This window comes from Cajanus cajan, chromosome 10, assembly GCF_000230855.2.
Source record: "Cajanus cajan strain Asha chromosome 10, NIPB_CcT2T_4, whole genome shotgun sequence".
NCBI classification, from domain to species: Eukaryota; Viridiplantae; Streptophyta; class Magnoliopsida; order Fabales; family Fabaceae; genus Cajanus; species Cajanus cajan.
In genome coordinates, this window is record NC_138526.1 from 50,684,911 (window position 1) to 50,700,926 (window position 16,016).

Sequence of the window (16,016 nt, forward strand, 5' to 3'; positions counted from 1 at the left end):
CAGTGAGTTATACTTTGGTAGATGGATTTATGCACAAGCGCCTATGGCCTAATGGATAAGGCGCCTGACTTCTAATCAGGCGATTGTGGGTTCGAGTCCCACTGGGCGTGTTAAAGATTTTAGATTTTATATTATTACTTTCAAATATCTCTATTATTGTTTTGCCTTAATTGCATTTTTATCTCTCAAGTATTGTAATTGTATAATTTTGACCCTTAAAATTTTAATTAGATAATTTTAGTCCTTAAAGAATTCTAATTGTGCAATTTTGGTCATTCAATTTTTAATTAAACAATTTTAATCCCTCAAATATCATAATTGTGTGATTTTAGTATTTTTCATTAAAAATGTAATAATTTTAATATATATATATATATATATAATATTTTAAAATTATACAATTATTTGTCTATTCAAATTAACGTATATTATAATTTTTTTCAATGTATCAAATGATATATATTTATTATTAATAAGTAAATAAAATTTATATATTATTATTTTTATAATATTACTGATAAATTAATATTAATAATATTATTAGTATATTTATAGATAAATTAATAATTTGATATTAATAATATTACTGATAAATATAATTTATTATCTATAAATATACTAATAATATTATTGATATTAATTTATCAGTAATATTATAAAAATAATAATATATAAAATTTATTTATTTATTAATAATAAATATATATCATTTAATACATTGAAGAAAACTATAATATACATTAACTTGAATAGACAAATAATTGTATAATTTAAAAATATTGTATATATATTTATATTAAAATTATTAAATTTTTAATGAGAGAGACTAAAATCGCACAATTATGATATTTGAGGGATTAAAATTGTTCAATTAAAAATTGAATGACCAAAATCTCACAATTGCAATCCTTTAGGAATTAAAATTACCCAATTAAAACTTTAGAGATCAAAATTGTACCATTACAATACTTGAGGGATCAAAAACACAATTAAACCTATTGCTTTTATACTTTCTTCTTACTAATAATAGAATTATACAACTTAATATAAGTAGTTATATAAAAATTGTAAAAATACTTTGTAAATCACCAATTTTTTCTAGATAGTATCTTATAATAAGACATAGTATTATTGAATTGAATTGTTTGATAATTATATAAGATTTTTTTATGTAGTTTAATTTATATAAAATAAATAAATAAATATTTATTATTATTATAAAAGAAAAACTTTATTAATAATACATTCAAATAATATATTTTTAATTTGAGTTTGCGGACAAAAATGTGGTTGAGATATTATATATACATTTTTTTTCTCCTTATTTTCTATTGTGTATTTCCCTTCCTTCTAATAGTTATTGAATATTGATGCACGGTTACTCAATGATTTACTACTTTTATAATTTAGTTATATCTATGCTGTTTTTGTTATTTTAATAATCTACCCGTACCCTCTTTTTGTATGAAGTGATCTAGTTCAAATAAGTGATGAAATTTTAACTTTTTTTTACCGTAGTTCTATTAGACTCAAATATAATTATTTTATACAGAAAATATATGTATTTATAATAAAATATAATTAAAATAAAATAAAATAATATATATAAAGATAATTTCCAACATACATAATTAAAATAATATTTATCAGTATATATGTAAATTATGGATTTTATATTATTATTGATTATTATAATTTTAATCATTTAAATTTATTTTATCTTTTTATTTATATTTTTGTTGATTTATAATTTATTAGTAATATATAAAAACTATTTTAACACTGTCATAAGCAGCGCCCATGGCCTAATGGATAAGGCGCCTGACTTCTAATCAGGCGATTGTGGGTTCGAGTCCCACTGGGCGTGTTAATTTTTTGCCGCCTATTATTTTTAATTAATTTCTATCTAATGATATTTTATTTTAATAATCAAGAAAGATAAATAATGAGTAAAGCTACATCTATTATTTTTAATTAATTTCTCAAATATCTAATGGTATTTTATTTTAATAATCAAGAAAGATAAATAATGAGTAAAGCTACATCTTTACAGAAAAATTGTGCGAATAATCCTCCGAAACCTAAAATATTAATATTTTTTAATAAATTTATTATAAAATAATTATTTAATTTAATATTTTATAATTTAAATTATTATTTTTTATATTTGGACAGATTTTTGGACAAATTTTCGGAGGATCTATCATTTTTCATAAATAATATATCTCTTAAATGCTTATTGTGGTATTAAGTATTGATTTTTTTCAAAATTTTAATTTTGTAATTTGTCTCTATCCCAACATGTTAATTAATTTTATAATGAATATTTTCTTCCATCGTTTATTTAAGAAATAAATAACTAATTTATCAAAATTAATATTTAAAGAATAAATAACTAATTTATCAAAATTAATATAAATAATTAAGATTATTAATTTTTATTAATAATATTAAAGAATTAATTTGCCTTTCTCATAATCGTCCTTTCAATTGATTTGATTAAGTAATAGTTTGACTAAATGATAGTGCACTTAATTAAAAATATAATTTTTTTTTATTAATGAATGTATTCTCATATAGGAGGGTATAAAAAAAATTAACTAAATATATTTTATAGTTGTATTTATTTTTATAATTATGACCAAAAAGAATGTACCCTTTCATTTCTTGTATAAAAGACTTGAGGGAGTATTAGATAAACAATAAAAGGAATCAATATGGGGAAAAACTGTATTATGGAAACAATCTTAACACATGAGAATTACTTGGGTGGGCCTGGTGATGATGATAATTGTGTTAGCAACGACATTGATGGGTGATTGTAGTTTTAAAGACAAGTAAGCATTTATAATTACGTTTTAATATCAATCATTATTTAATTTTTAAAAAAATTATTTTAATCCTTTAAATCTCTACTAATATAATTGATATTAACAAATTGAAACAACTATATTATATTAATTAGATTTAATATAATATTTTTATTAATAAAGATATTAGTAAATGAATTTTATATAATAATATTTAATAGATTCACTACTAAAATTTGAGTAAAAAGATTAAAATTAGATTTTTTTCTTTCAAATTATAGGAATTAAAAATCAATGGAAGACAAATTTAATTCATTTTTAAGAGACTAAACACCCAGAGAGAGCGAGTCCTAAATCAATCATGCACCTTTTGTAAACTTAAATCAAGTTTGATTGCTTCATGAAAACAAAAGGTATCCATAATTAATAATTGCCAACTTAAGTATATCAATTAAGTTGGGAGGACAATAAGTCATCCTTGATGCTTGTTCGCTGGAGAAAAAAAAGTAACAAAGATTTTCAACACGATGTAACTTGCCAAGATGGACACTTATGGATTTTTCTGATCATGATGCTATTTGTTGTTTTGGATCTCATGATTTTGTGGTGTGCTTTCTATGATTGGTGTCCTGTATTTGTACTTGTCGAAAGATAAAATAGGATATTATTACTTAATAAGAACTTAAACTCTTTATGGTTAATGCTATTTATCATTTCAAAATAGTTAAGAAAAAAATTAACCGAAGGGTGGTTACTAAGAAACAAGCTTTTTAGTGACAATAGCTTTATAGCCCATCAAAGAATTGAAGCCAAAAGAAGAGAATTGGGGTATCTATCTCAGCTTTCAAAAGCACTGCGAAAAGAAATAAAAAATTTCAAGACATAGTGTATGATTACCTAAAAATAAATAAATTATGTATTTTGGACGAGCCTTCTAATTATCATGAAAGTAATTGTAATGTTGTGAAGCAGTAGGTTCTTATAATGATATACACATTTGCATTTTATTAGTTGTATTTCTTTTAATAATTTTCCAAATTACCATTCATTTTTGAAGAAGAAACACAAGTATGTTTGCATTGAGAAATTATGATTACCTAAAAAGTAAAAACATGCCATGTCAATCATCTTTAAAAGGCACTTCTTATGATAACTAAAAAACAAATGTTGGCATGTGTTTCAAAAGCGTATTAGCTGTATATGCCAACTATGATTATGCAGTTACTTAATTCTCAATCACACAAAATTTAGAGTCATTTCGTATGATAATAATTTAAAGTTTAAAGGGGCAATCGATTCCTTTTGAACGGTGGGTTCTACCTTAATAATTGTAGTCTCAAAAGTTTCCGTTTTTCCATTTTCGCCCTTTCCGGGTGGGTGTCAAGGAAGTACACAACAACTATAATTTCAGTTTCTCACTTTAAAATCTGAGGAAAAAAATAAATGAAGAAAATCTGTTTAGGTAAGTTGTATTAATGTTAAAACTAACAAATAATTATAATTGCTTTCAACAGAATTAATTGTTCATTCGTTAATTAACAAAAAGTGACGAAGAAGATGGGGGAAGAAATGCAAAAATACTACAAATAATGATGAGTTAATAGTTAAGCAGACACATGCAGAGTGTTAAGCTAATCTTGCAAATATAAATAAAGAAATAAAGAAGAAGCAAGGGGTCCAACTTGAGTGCTAAACAGCGACAGAACTATCTTAAGCACCAAGTTCCATCGGTTTCATTTTACTGTACTTTCATGGATGACACAGATTTGGACTGTCCCTTCACTAATGTCTAGACACCATTTTGCTTCCCCGTATACATGCTTAGCTAACAAGTATATATATACAATATTAACTCATCTGCTATACTTCAATGATTTTCTTATCATACATATCTAAGTAGGCTCAATCACAGATCTAAAATGAATTTTTAATAATGTAAAAAGTAAATTTAACTTATGTAACTTAATAAAATTATTTAATTACTAATATAAAATACTTTTTTTAAGGAGTCCTAAAATAAAAGTTTTATTGACTTTGGAGTTGGGTCTACTTTGATCCCAAACAAATCATAAGATGAACATGCTGGATTTTTTTCAATGGAAGAAAAATTTTGCTTCATTTATTTATTTGCACTAAAGTTGAAGTTAGTTTTATTTTAAATATTTAGGCTTAATTAAGTGGAGTTGTGTAACTGTTAAAAAGTTTTTTTATTCATAAAAATTATAATAAATTAAAGTTAATTTATCTAACTATTATAATATAAAAGTTGAGTTATTTTATATTATGATAACTCGTCATTTTAAAATAAAAATTAGATATTATTATGTAAAAAAAATATTGATATGTCATCATATAATTTCTTTTTTTTTAATATATATTTTTTTATCTACGTAAACTTAGCCATAAATTCACTTTTAAAAATTTAACCTCCTCTACCCCTACCAAATAGATTAACAGTTCCACTACTGTCATTGAGTGTCGATCTAATATATTGACTATGACACACTCATCCTCCTCTTCTTCATTATCTTTATCATTTTCAAGGCGACACTAACATCAATCTCTCCCTCTAAGCGACGTCTTTGACCTTGTGGTCCAGGCTAAGATTGTGCTTAAGCTTGCATGCCCTAATATTGTCTCTACTATTGTGCTAATATTCTCCCCGTCATCATTGTGACCTTCTTACTATGTTCGATAGTTCATTCTATTTTGTATGTCTTGACCAACATGATAACCACTCTTTGTTGAAAGAAAAATACACATTAGAAAAAGAATTGAATAATGTATATCAAAAACTCGTACTTTGCAGTAAAATAGTAAAAACATTAACCTTATAAATTAAACATTGGATAGAGAAAATCAAGGATTTGAAAAAATGTTTTTTATTTTAAAATTTTAAAATTTCAAAAACAATTTAATTTCTTAATATCTAATTTTAGAAAAGAAAAATATTCAACATGTATTTGGTTTAACTATAAAATATTTTTGATAAAGTTTAAAATTTTAAAAATAAATAATAATAATAATATTCTTAATAATTAACTCTAAAAAAATTTAAAATAATTGAAGAATATCAATATCACAATGAAGATAATTATAAATAGTATATATCGCATATTAATATTATAATTATAATATTTATGATTATAATTGAAATATATATATATATATAATATTCAAATTTGCGGAAATTTTATTTAATTTTATATTCTTTTAATTTTAGAACCGTGTCTAGCAAATACTTTAGATTTAATTTTGTTTTAACCTTTTTATCAAACAATTAACCTATTCAAGCAATTAATTTTACATCACATTGGAATAAGTTAAAGTTGAAAAAGAAAATATCACTGGGGCATGACTCAAGCATAAGAAGAGAGAGAGAGAGGAAGATTTGGTGTCTCATGCACTACATCTATTAATGGTAAAAGCAACATTACAAACCAGAAGAAAAAAAATTCCATGTAAATAACCTTCATAATATAAATTCAAAAGTTATAAAAAAGAATAGGCAAGGAGCATAAAATCATGCAAAACACAAGTAAAATTTTTCTTCTACAAAGACTATAAAATAATCATATTTTGAAAATAAAAGAACAAATAAATATCAATAAAATTATACCACATGCTACCGTTTTTTTTTTCCCGTTTCAAAATTGAAAACAATTTTATTTTAATTTTACATTTTAGTTGATTTGTAAAATACATGCTTTCTAAAATGTAACCATACATATTTTCATTTTCTAATTTTTATGAAAATGAAAACAAAAAAAAATGTTCGAAGCAAACAAGGCCTTATAATTTATGCATAGGACTTCCCTCCATCCCTATGGTATCGGTTAGAAAACAAGTTTCTTTCAACTATATATCACACCACTATCTTATAGTTTCTATTGCAAAAGGCTCAATCATTTACCACACCATAGTATAAAACTAAAAATCTCTTCTCCAACTATCATTTAATTATATTGACAGGAAGTCTCTTGTCACCTATTCATACATATTACCAAGCACACCTGAATATAACATCCTATGTTTATTAGGATGTTAATTTTCTCTACTCAAAGTAGTCTTAAATAATGTACATCAAAAATGTTATTATTTTTCTTTGACTTAAAATAATCTTTTTTTTCAAATATTTTGCAAGTTCTAATATAAATATTAAATTATTTATATAATTCATTATCTTCACAATATAACTTATGCATTTCTTAACTCGTGCAACGTGTTAATTAATGTCTAGTCTTGTTCTAAATCTTGAGGCTTAATTAAGTAGAGTTATGTCATTGTTAAAATCTTAGTATTAATAAAAATTAATCCAATTGATTATAAACGTACTCTTATCTTAAAAGGATTTAAGTTTGATTTTTGCTGCTAATGTGTAGAGTTTGTTAACGACTAATTAGTAATTTGTAAATAGTGTTCATATAATTTTGAGGTGTGTTGTAATAATTTTAGTGAGTTTGGAAATCTAACTCACCTAACTCTTTCATTAAAAAAAAAAAAAAAAGAAAAGAAAAGAAAAGAAAAAGAAAAAGAAAAAGAAAAGCAATGAAAGAGCACCAACTACTGCCGCGCGTTTAGTGTCCGTTGTCCTTTTCAAATTTATAATTAAATGTTGGCGACATAAGGGTCCCAAAATAAAAATCGCACAAAAGTTTGCTTCCTCATAACGAACTATTCAACCATTTATCCTATCGACAATTTATTTAAATGTCCCGTGAGAAAAAAATTGAGGGTATTACTATTTATTATAATTAAAGTAAAAAATTTACATTTTAAAGTCAAGAAACATCTTTTTAGTAATCTTAACTATTTACATTGAAAATGATGTTAAAAAACTCGTACGATAAAATTATTTGCAATGGTTCAAACTTCAAAGATCAAGGTTCCATGCACTCACGAGGATAAAGCAAGGAATTGAGAATATATTTGTAAAGTGGCTTCCTGTTAACAACGCAAGCTTAAAAATCGTATTAATAAACTTTATAATACACTTAATTATATTTTTAATTTTTTTTATTATAGTCACCGTGGAGGATGCATCGAGGGAGATTATTTTTTATATAAGAATAAGAAAAGTAGATATACTATCAAATAAGTTTAAAATAGAGGTAAAATATAATAGATGGTAATGGTTGACAATTATACAATTTATTTATACATAAAAATAAAAAAGAACATAATTTGACAAAATTGAGAAGAATGTTTTTAGATAGTTGTAAAAACAATGTGTAAAACTCAAATTCAAATAAAAAAAGAAGATAATATTAAGATATCTAATTGAGATAATGAAAATAACTAAACTAAAATAAATTAGTGGGACAATATCATACTCTTTTCGTTTTTTTTCATAGTCATTTTGTCAGATTTTGTTATTTTTTTCATTGTTACTTTTCTAAAACTAATGATTAATTAATTTTCTTTTTCATTTTTATCCTTGATAATTAATGCATGTTTACTGAACAATGTGTCTATTCATTTTCTAATGTATCTATTTCTTCTCTAACCACGTAAAGAGTATAATAGGAAAATATGTAATAATATTTTAAAAAATTAAAATATCAATTATTGTCTTAATTCTTGTGCATAACTTTAAAGACAATGAAACAAAAAATGGAGGAAGTATTATATTTATTTTATTATACTAGTATTTTAGCTACAAATTAAATATTTATTATACATAACTAAAATTTATAATAAATTATATATAAATAAATATTATATTTTAATATATAAATTAGATTTAAAATTTGAATAAATCACATATTTAAAATATATAAATTATGTTTTAGATTTATGATAAATAATTTATATTATAGTTGAATATTATTTTTATATATTGATGATTTTTTAAAAAATATTAAAATTTAATTTATAAATAATTATAAAAAAATAAAAATTGAATTAAATAAGATGTAAATGTTGTAGAAGAAAAATTTATGCAAAGCTCTCGTGCAAATGATGTAAAAAAAAAAAATGTACACTGGAATACATTTCAATTAAATTAAAAAGTTATATAACATCCTCTAAACAGCATATAACTTTTTGGATTCAATTTTAATTATTTATAAAAGATGAATGTGCATTATTTCTTTCATTTTAGTGTAAAAGCTGATCTTGCCTGCCTTTTACACCGTATCTAATTATATATCTTAATTAATAGTAAAAAAACTAAATAATCATTAGAATGAATCTTGTTCTTCCCAAGTTCTTTTTATATGCAAAGCAGAAATTGATTTTTTTATTAATGTTTAAAAAAAAAGTCAGTTATTTATGAATTATATTCAATTTTGCTAGTGTATTATCAATAATTGATATATAGATAAAACAATTTAAATCTTAATTGGACTTGGAGCTGAAAGGTAAATAAAAGAAAGTTGGAAGTGTTATATATGATGGTGAATGAAAAGATTATAGAAGGAGCAAGAGTTAAAGTAACAGTAAATGTGAAATATATAGTGTATTATGTGCATATAACATGTTACATATTAAAGTGAGGGAAGCAACGAAAGAGCGAAACAACCTTTGAAATTGAGGAGGGAAGGCATGTTTGGTAAAGGAACATGAGATGTGTTTATTGGTGATCAGTCCCAAAGATAGTGAGAGGTTTCCAAGATAAAACTAGCTTCTCCAAACATCATCTCACAAATGCTCATTGGAGGAGGAAACACCCAACTATCCACCGAGTCAACAAACGCGAACTCACTTCTCGACTCAACCGAGTCCAACCTCTCTTCGATGTTGGGCAGTTCCACAATCTGACTCAGCTCTTCCGAGTCCGACTCCGAGCCCTCGCGGTCGAACTCCACCATGGCGGCGGCTTCGGCGGCGGCGGCTTGGACGTCACGCGGGGCGCACGTGAGGGGTCTCGGAAGCATGTTGGCTAAGTGGGGGAAGTTGAGAATGGCGGCGTGGCCTTTTATGCTCAGAGCCGCAACATCGTGCGCACGTGCCGCCATTTGGGGCGTGGCGAAAGTGCCGAGCCAGATTCGTGATTTCTTGCGAGGCTCGCGAATTTCGGACACCCATTTGCCCCAATTGCGCATTCGCACGCCGTGGTAAACCGGGTGCTTGCTCTGCTCTCTGTTTCTCTTTGCCTTGCTTTGTTTTGAGGTCTCTGTTTCTTTAGTTTTCTCGGGTTTTGAAGTGGAGTTGTTGTTGCTGCTGCTGCTGCTGCTGCTGCTGCTAGGAGTTTCGTGACATGTTGCTCGGGTCATTGTTGTTCAGAAGGGGAATGTTTGTGCATAGAGGGGTGAGTACTAGGATGTAGGTAGGGAGAGATAACATAGAGCAGAGGAGAAACAGAGCATATGGGTTGGCTTTTTTGTAGCCAAGGGCAAGGATAGATAAAGCGACGCTTAACCTACCAATAATATATTTCGTGACAATGCTTACTGTAGTGTGTCATGTTTAGGTTTACTAGTATAATGGGAAAGAAGAAAAAAAGAGGGGAATTTATGGGTAATAAAACTAACACGGTTAAATAATAGAAGGAAAGGATTGAATTTTTTGCCTTTCTTGCGAATGATTTATTTGGTTAAGTATAAGGAAGAAGGATCAAAGCACAAGGGTACGTGGGGCCCACCCAGGTATCGTATTTTTGTTATAGATACGTGTTTAGTGCAACGTAACATTATCCTGGCTTAGTCTCATCCCATGTGTCAAAATCGCACCTTTCTTGTGCCCCTTGGGGTCGACTTGTCTGATGCATTGTGCAATTCCTATTATTCTCCATTTGTTTAAAGAAATTCACAACCATATAGTGGTGTCTTCCTCACTCTTCCGCACTTCGCTTATTGGCATAGACAATGTCTATTGTCTACAGACACCACTAGCCCTTGTTCTGGTTTTCCTTATTTATTTTTTGGATAAGGACTTCTGACGTTGATTGGTATGCAAGAAAATGAAGCATCGTTTGTAAGAAAAGAGGATCAATAATCCCTTCTTCCATTTGGACGTTAAGGTTTAGAGAGTCTAATATTCCATTTAGGTCATAATCATCCTGTGTAAAGATAATATCTCTATCCTAGGATGCTTTGATATCGTTGTGTGCAGTGCTGATTCAAAAGCATTCCGAATTTCCGATGTTCTAGAGAAAAGGGGGCAACTCTTGCTGTGGATTATTTAGAAGCTAACCTTATCCAAGTTACCAAGACGTGACACTTCAAAATGGGACTATAATTGGCTTGTTACTATTATTTCCCTCCAACAATGTTGAAAAGTAAAGAGAGATGTACAAACTTTTTTTATTATTATTTTTTTTAACATAGATATTTATCTGAGTAATTAAGAGAAGCCTCAATTATTACCTTTCATAAATTATGTTAGTTTCCGGTCAAAATTGGGTTTCTTTGCCCTTTCCCCTCATATTCATTTCATCAACCAACCATATAAAAAAATAGTATTTAGACCAAGTCACCTCATGGGAACCTTAAACATGGGTGTACACATACTTATACTGGAATGCCTAGCTACTTGCGTACTATACCTTACATGTATTCATTAATTTTTCTCGAGCGTGTTTAAAAAAGCTGTGAAAATTAAATTATATTAATAATATAATCAATTATATGAATAATCAATAATCTATTGATATCATCGATTATAATTAAAATATCTTTTTTTTAATACATTTGCTAATAAACAATTTTAAAATGTTTAATTACGTTTTATACAACAAAATAATCTATTCTTATGCAGTAAATCAGCTAAAAAAGCTGAATCCGATTGAACAATTGAACCAAGTATGAATTATGTTTCTAAGGTGTGCTAAATTTATACTGGACATTAAGGAGAAGGGACCATTTTCTATTGAGAAAAAATTGTAAAAGAAAGGGTAAAACAGAACTCATACGCATTGCTGCAGGAAAAAAACAAGACATTGCGCCGGATGCACCCACATGGTATTGCTAAATACTAATGGTGCCTGGAATACAGATCGAAAATCTCAACTACGTACAAAAAGAATTAAAAGAAAGAAAAAAAAGGCAACATTCTAATATTCATTTCCTTTCGAAATATAGAAATCATTTCCTCTTCTTCCAAGTGCAAGAACTTTCCTCATATATTTTGTTGTTGACATGGACGAATCAAATAACATCTAAAATGCTCCATCATGACAAAGAAAATCATCTTTCTTCATTGAAAATTATAAACCACTTTGATTTAGTCGTGTGAAATTCATAACAGCATCGTTGAAATCTTAAATCATTCTCCTTGAATCATATCCAGTAGCAAGATGATCCTGCAAGCACGAAACAACATGATCGAGTGCCTCTACCAAAAACTGGACAAAGTATTCTGAAAACTATAACTTGAAATATGATGAAAAATGATTTTTTTTTATTTTTTTTATTTTTATAATTGAAAACTGTACAATGAAGGATACAATATATAAATACTGCTTTGATAATAGATGCTAGCCTGGAATTATGGACGGAAAATCTGGTCTGATTCTACAAATAAGGAAATCAGTACTAATTGCATATAATGATAATAATATATGAGCCACAACACAATAATATGAAGAAAAAAAAACAGTTCATCAAACTCAAGCAGTAATTTCCATCAAGCAAATACCATGACCTGACAGGGTAAATTGTTCATCCCGGCAGCTATTATTTAATATTCAAGTTGTGTTTGGGAGAGGTTATAATCTCTCATTTAAGTTTTTTTTTTTTTGAAAAAAAGCTATACTTGGAACAACAATTTAAATTTGTAAACAACTTTTTCCTCTAAAAAAGTTGTTTTAGTGAAGCTAAAAAAATTTGAAGCTTATGATTATTTCTCATCAATTGGTTGCTAAGCTGATTTACTATATAATTTTTTTTTTGTTTTATTCAAACAAAATTAAACATTTCAAAATTGCTTTTCCACAAACTTATTCAAACAAAATTTCAATTTGATTATAATCAATTATAACAGTAAATTTCACAACTTTTCCAAACACATTCAAAGTGTTCAATGAATTTCTAATGACATGTGAAATTCCACATAAATGGCTTGTACAACAAAGTAATTCAAATGATTGAATTCAAGTAAAGCTGTAAACCTATACTGAACAAGTTTGGATTCTACAAAGCAGATAATTCATTGCAGATCATACCTAAAGTAAATCACTGGAAGGTAAATAAATGATTTACTCCCAGACTTACCGAGATAAAATCAAATGCTTTAGTTTCTTCTTTCTTTGAGCTGTTGACCATCGAGCTAGGAGTTTGAGCTGAAAATTTTGATTGGAATATGTCCGGAAGAGGTGTTCTTCCATTGCGTTCAGCATTTTGATCAGTGCTACCATCATGCTTGTTGACATTATTAAGATGTTGGAAATTAGCCATTGTTGCCAGAAATTGCTGCTGAGCCAAGAGATTTCCCAAGGCACCATAATTATGTGGCTGAGAAGAATATGGTTGGTTCAACATAACACCAGGCTGAGTGGTGTAAGGTGGATGCCCAGGAGGAAATATAGAATTTACATTGATGCCAACTGCTTGAGAGCCCAACATGCTACCTAAACCATTGTCAGGTCCCAGATGGCTAACATGATTACTTAAGCCAGAAAATAAAGATTCAGATTGCATGGCAGGAGATGTTGCTTTCGGTTTTGTGCTAGAGGTATTTTCATCAATGGACAAGCCAGCAAATAAATCATCAACAAACTCTCCATTATTTCCATGCCTGGAATTAGAGGCAAAATTGTCAGTACTTTCAGTTTCAGGTTTACTTCTATTCCCCAGACCATGACTCACATGATGACCCAGTTTATGATCACCAACAGTCATCCTTGAAAAGATATCGACATGTTCTTTGTTGTCATTAGAATGAAATGAGACATCCGCAAAGGGGTCATCATCATTTTTTAGTTCATTACTAGCTACCCCAGAGTTAAAATTTACAAATAAATCATCAGCCAGAGTCGGAGGTGTTGATGACGTCAAATTAGCTACATTTTGATCATTTGTACTCTTTATAGTATCACCTGTTCCATGATAGTCATTCAAATCACCAGTGTCAATCAAGTTGGGTAACTCAGCAACAGCAGCACTATCTGTCTTCACAGCCTTCTCTGAATTAATAGCACCATTTAGTTGGCTTCCACCTAAAAGACCAAGAACCTGTCCATGAAAGGGCCAAGTGCTAAATTTAATTACAAAGTATTAATCTTGCACTCAAAAGGCTGCTTTTAAACTTATTTTCTTCCTACTAAGCAATTTGGTATAGGGTGATTCCTTTTGTCCAGGTAATTTGATGATTAAATAGAAAAAGAACTGCACAATATTTTGCTGAGTTCTGAGATATAACTGAAATGCTCTACCAGTATCAATACTTTCATAGTAACTACGATATAATCGCTATCAGGGTTGTTTCTATAACTCAATATAGAACTTCCAGTTACATGCCTATCTCTAATAATCCAATTTTATCTAATTAATTACAGTTCAATAGCTCTGATTAAAAATCACTTTATGCTTAAAACTCAAATCAAAAGAAATAAAAGTAATTAAGAAACAATGAACTGATATAAGAAAATGTGAAATGAATGAGAGGTTGAAATGGAATACCTTATTCGCCTTTTCCCTTAAAGAAGCTTGGGGGGACTCAGAGCATCTCAGCACCAGATCCTTATTTTCAGTGAAGTAAGATGCCATACATGAAAAATGATCATCATCTTTCTTTCTAAGGATGGACTCTAAGACACATACAGCTTTAACCCGAACCTGAAAATATTGTTCCCAAAAGAAGTCAAAATGGGATTACAAATACATCAATATGCACAAATATCAAGTGCAGGTTTGTTAATTAACACGGGCATGCTCTAATGCATTTGTATTTTCACTGAAATGTCAAGTTGTCAACACAACACACGTGCCTGCCACATCGGAGATTGGAGCTTTCGTTCAATTGCATGGCACAAAGCCATCGCATCCAACTTTGCAGCCTCTGTCAAGAAAACTTGAATGGCTTCTCGAGTGGGCTGCAGGCGCACGCCTCCGGAACTTGCAACTGTCTCCATCAATCTATCCTCTCGTGTCTTACTCTCCACATAACTAGCATCAGTTTTCCCATTCGATATTTCTATCCTAGTTGGACCTGTATCCTGATTCCAAGGGCCACCAGATTGATTCCTTGAGAGTCCAGAAGCCGTTTGCGTTTCCCTACGATACGCAACGGGTTCATATCTATCCCCACGTTGTTCTGTTTCTGCATTGAACGAGCTATGAAGATTGGGGCCATCGTAGTTTCCAGTCCCAGCTTCATTCTTGATGAGAGAAGAATGCCCCTGTGTGAAGGCACTGAGTCCTTGCTTAATGGTTGCACTTCCAAGATCAACTACCTCACTGAGAAACGATTTCTTACCCTGAGGAGGCGCTTGAAAGTTGGTGTTCCCAAACCCTTGTATCCGGCGGTTGAGATCAGCAGCAGCAGGAGCTGAAGACGGTGGCTTATTGTTCTCATCTGAAGAAAAAATGGCAGCAATAGCCTCTTGTGCAGTGTCTCTCACAGCCTTGTTGAGTGCATCACCTTTCATAGGATCCAATTGACCCTTGTAGTGTAACAACTGACGAATGGCCACCGAATGTCTCTGCATTTCCCTTCTAAACTCCGCACCACACTTTCCAACCGCATATTTGATCAATCTTAAAGCCTGTCCATGCAACCACAACACAATGATCTCAATCTATCTGATTTCAACATTTTTCATTCCTATTCTAGGTCTCAATTTAAGGAAGGAATAAAAATAGTAACAATAATAATGATGATGATAATTGAGACGCGTACCTTGTGTTTGACGATGGGGCTCTTATTGTCGAAGCGTTTAAGGATGAATTCTGAGAGCTCCTTTACAATGTTAGGGTGCGACGAGCGAAGGAGTTCGCAGATTTCTTCGAGTTTGTAGACAGGTGTGACTTTGTCTTCATCGGATGTAGCTGAATCGATCAACCGCCACCTCCAGTATGATTCCACCGCTCTTCGACTCGATTCCATTCTCTTTTACAATATTTATTTATTTATATTAATATTATTATTATTATTACAATTCTCAACTCCGCTCTATCCGAAAGAACCCGTGGAATTTGTATAACGCTATTCTCTAATTTGAATGCTTGGAGTTTGAGATTTGGAATGGAACTGAGATTCTGAGAGAGAGAGCGATGAACGAAATTGATGAAAGAGACAGAGAGAGGAAGGGCCTTTTTGCCACCA

The 16,016-nt window shown here is 29.2% G+C and overlaps 2 protein-coding genes and 2 non-coding genes across 4 annotated transcripts; 2 read left to right on the plus strand and 2 right to left on the minus strand.

Annotated features, from left to right (window-relative positions):
* Positions 1–37: 37 nt before the first annotated feature.
* On the plus strand, positions 38–110 carry TRNAR-UCU (transfer RNA arginine (anticodon UCU)). The gene has a single exon. It is a non-coding gene; the product is annotated as a tRNA-Arg (tRNA).
* A 1,684-nt stretch (positions 111–1,794) lies between these two features.
* Positions 1,795–1,867, plus strand: TRNAR-UCU (transfer RNA arginine (anticodon UCU)). The gene has a single exon. It is a non-coding gene; the product is annotated as a tRNA-Arg (tRNA).
* A 7,306-nt stretch (positions 1,868–9,173) lies between these two features.
* On the minus strand, positions 9,174–10,682 carry LOC109809514 (Integrase-type DNA-binding superfamily protein). Its single transcript, XM_020372849.3, has one exon. The coding sequence runs from the start codon at positions 10,025–10,027 to the stop codon at positions 9,395–9,397; it is 633 nt and encodes a 210-aa protein (XP_020228438.1). The 5' UTR covers positions 10,028–10,682; the 3' UTR covers positions 9,174–9,394.
* Positions 10,683–11,671: 989 nt separating this feature from the next.
* Positions 11,672–15,999, minus strand: LOC109807931 (ENTH/VHS family protein). The gene is made up of 5 exons (XM_020370663.3): positions 15,591–15,999; positions 14,680–15,456; positions 14,372–14,527; positions 12,965–13,924; positions 11,672–12,054 (listed from the first exon to the last, which is right to left on the minus strand). Exons 1-5 carry the CDS (start codon positions 15,795–15,797, stop codon positions 12,013–12,015), a joined length of 2,142 nt encoding a protein of 713 aa, XP_020226252.1. The 5' UTR covers positions 15,798–15,999; the 3' UTR covers positions 11,672–12,012.
* Between the last annotated feature and the right edge of the window lie 17 nt (positions 16,000–16,016).

Bases quoted from the DNA above. Each gene is read 5' to 3' on its own strand.
- LOC109809514 (XM_020372849.3), bottom strand. From the start codon at position 10,027: ATGACCCGAGCAACATGTCACGAAACTCCTAGCAGCAGCAGCAGCAGC.
- LOC109807931 (XM_020370663.3), bottom strand. From the start codon at position 15,797: ATGGAATCGAGTCGAAGAGCGGTGGAATCATACTGGAGGTGGCGGTTG. The intron at 15,457-15,590 runs GTACGCGTCTCA...TTGCATGGACAG, and splicing joins GCCCCATCGTCAAACACAAG to GCTTTAAGATTGATCAAATA. The intron at 14,528-14,679 runs GCACGTGTGTTG...CAATATTTTCAG, and splicing joins TCCAATCTCCGATGTGGCAG to GTTCGGGTTAAAGCTGTATG.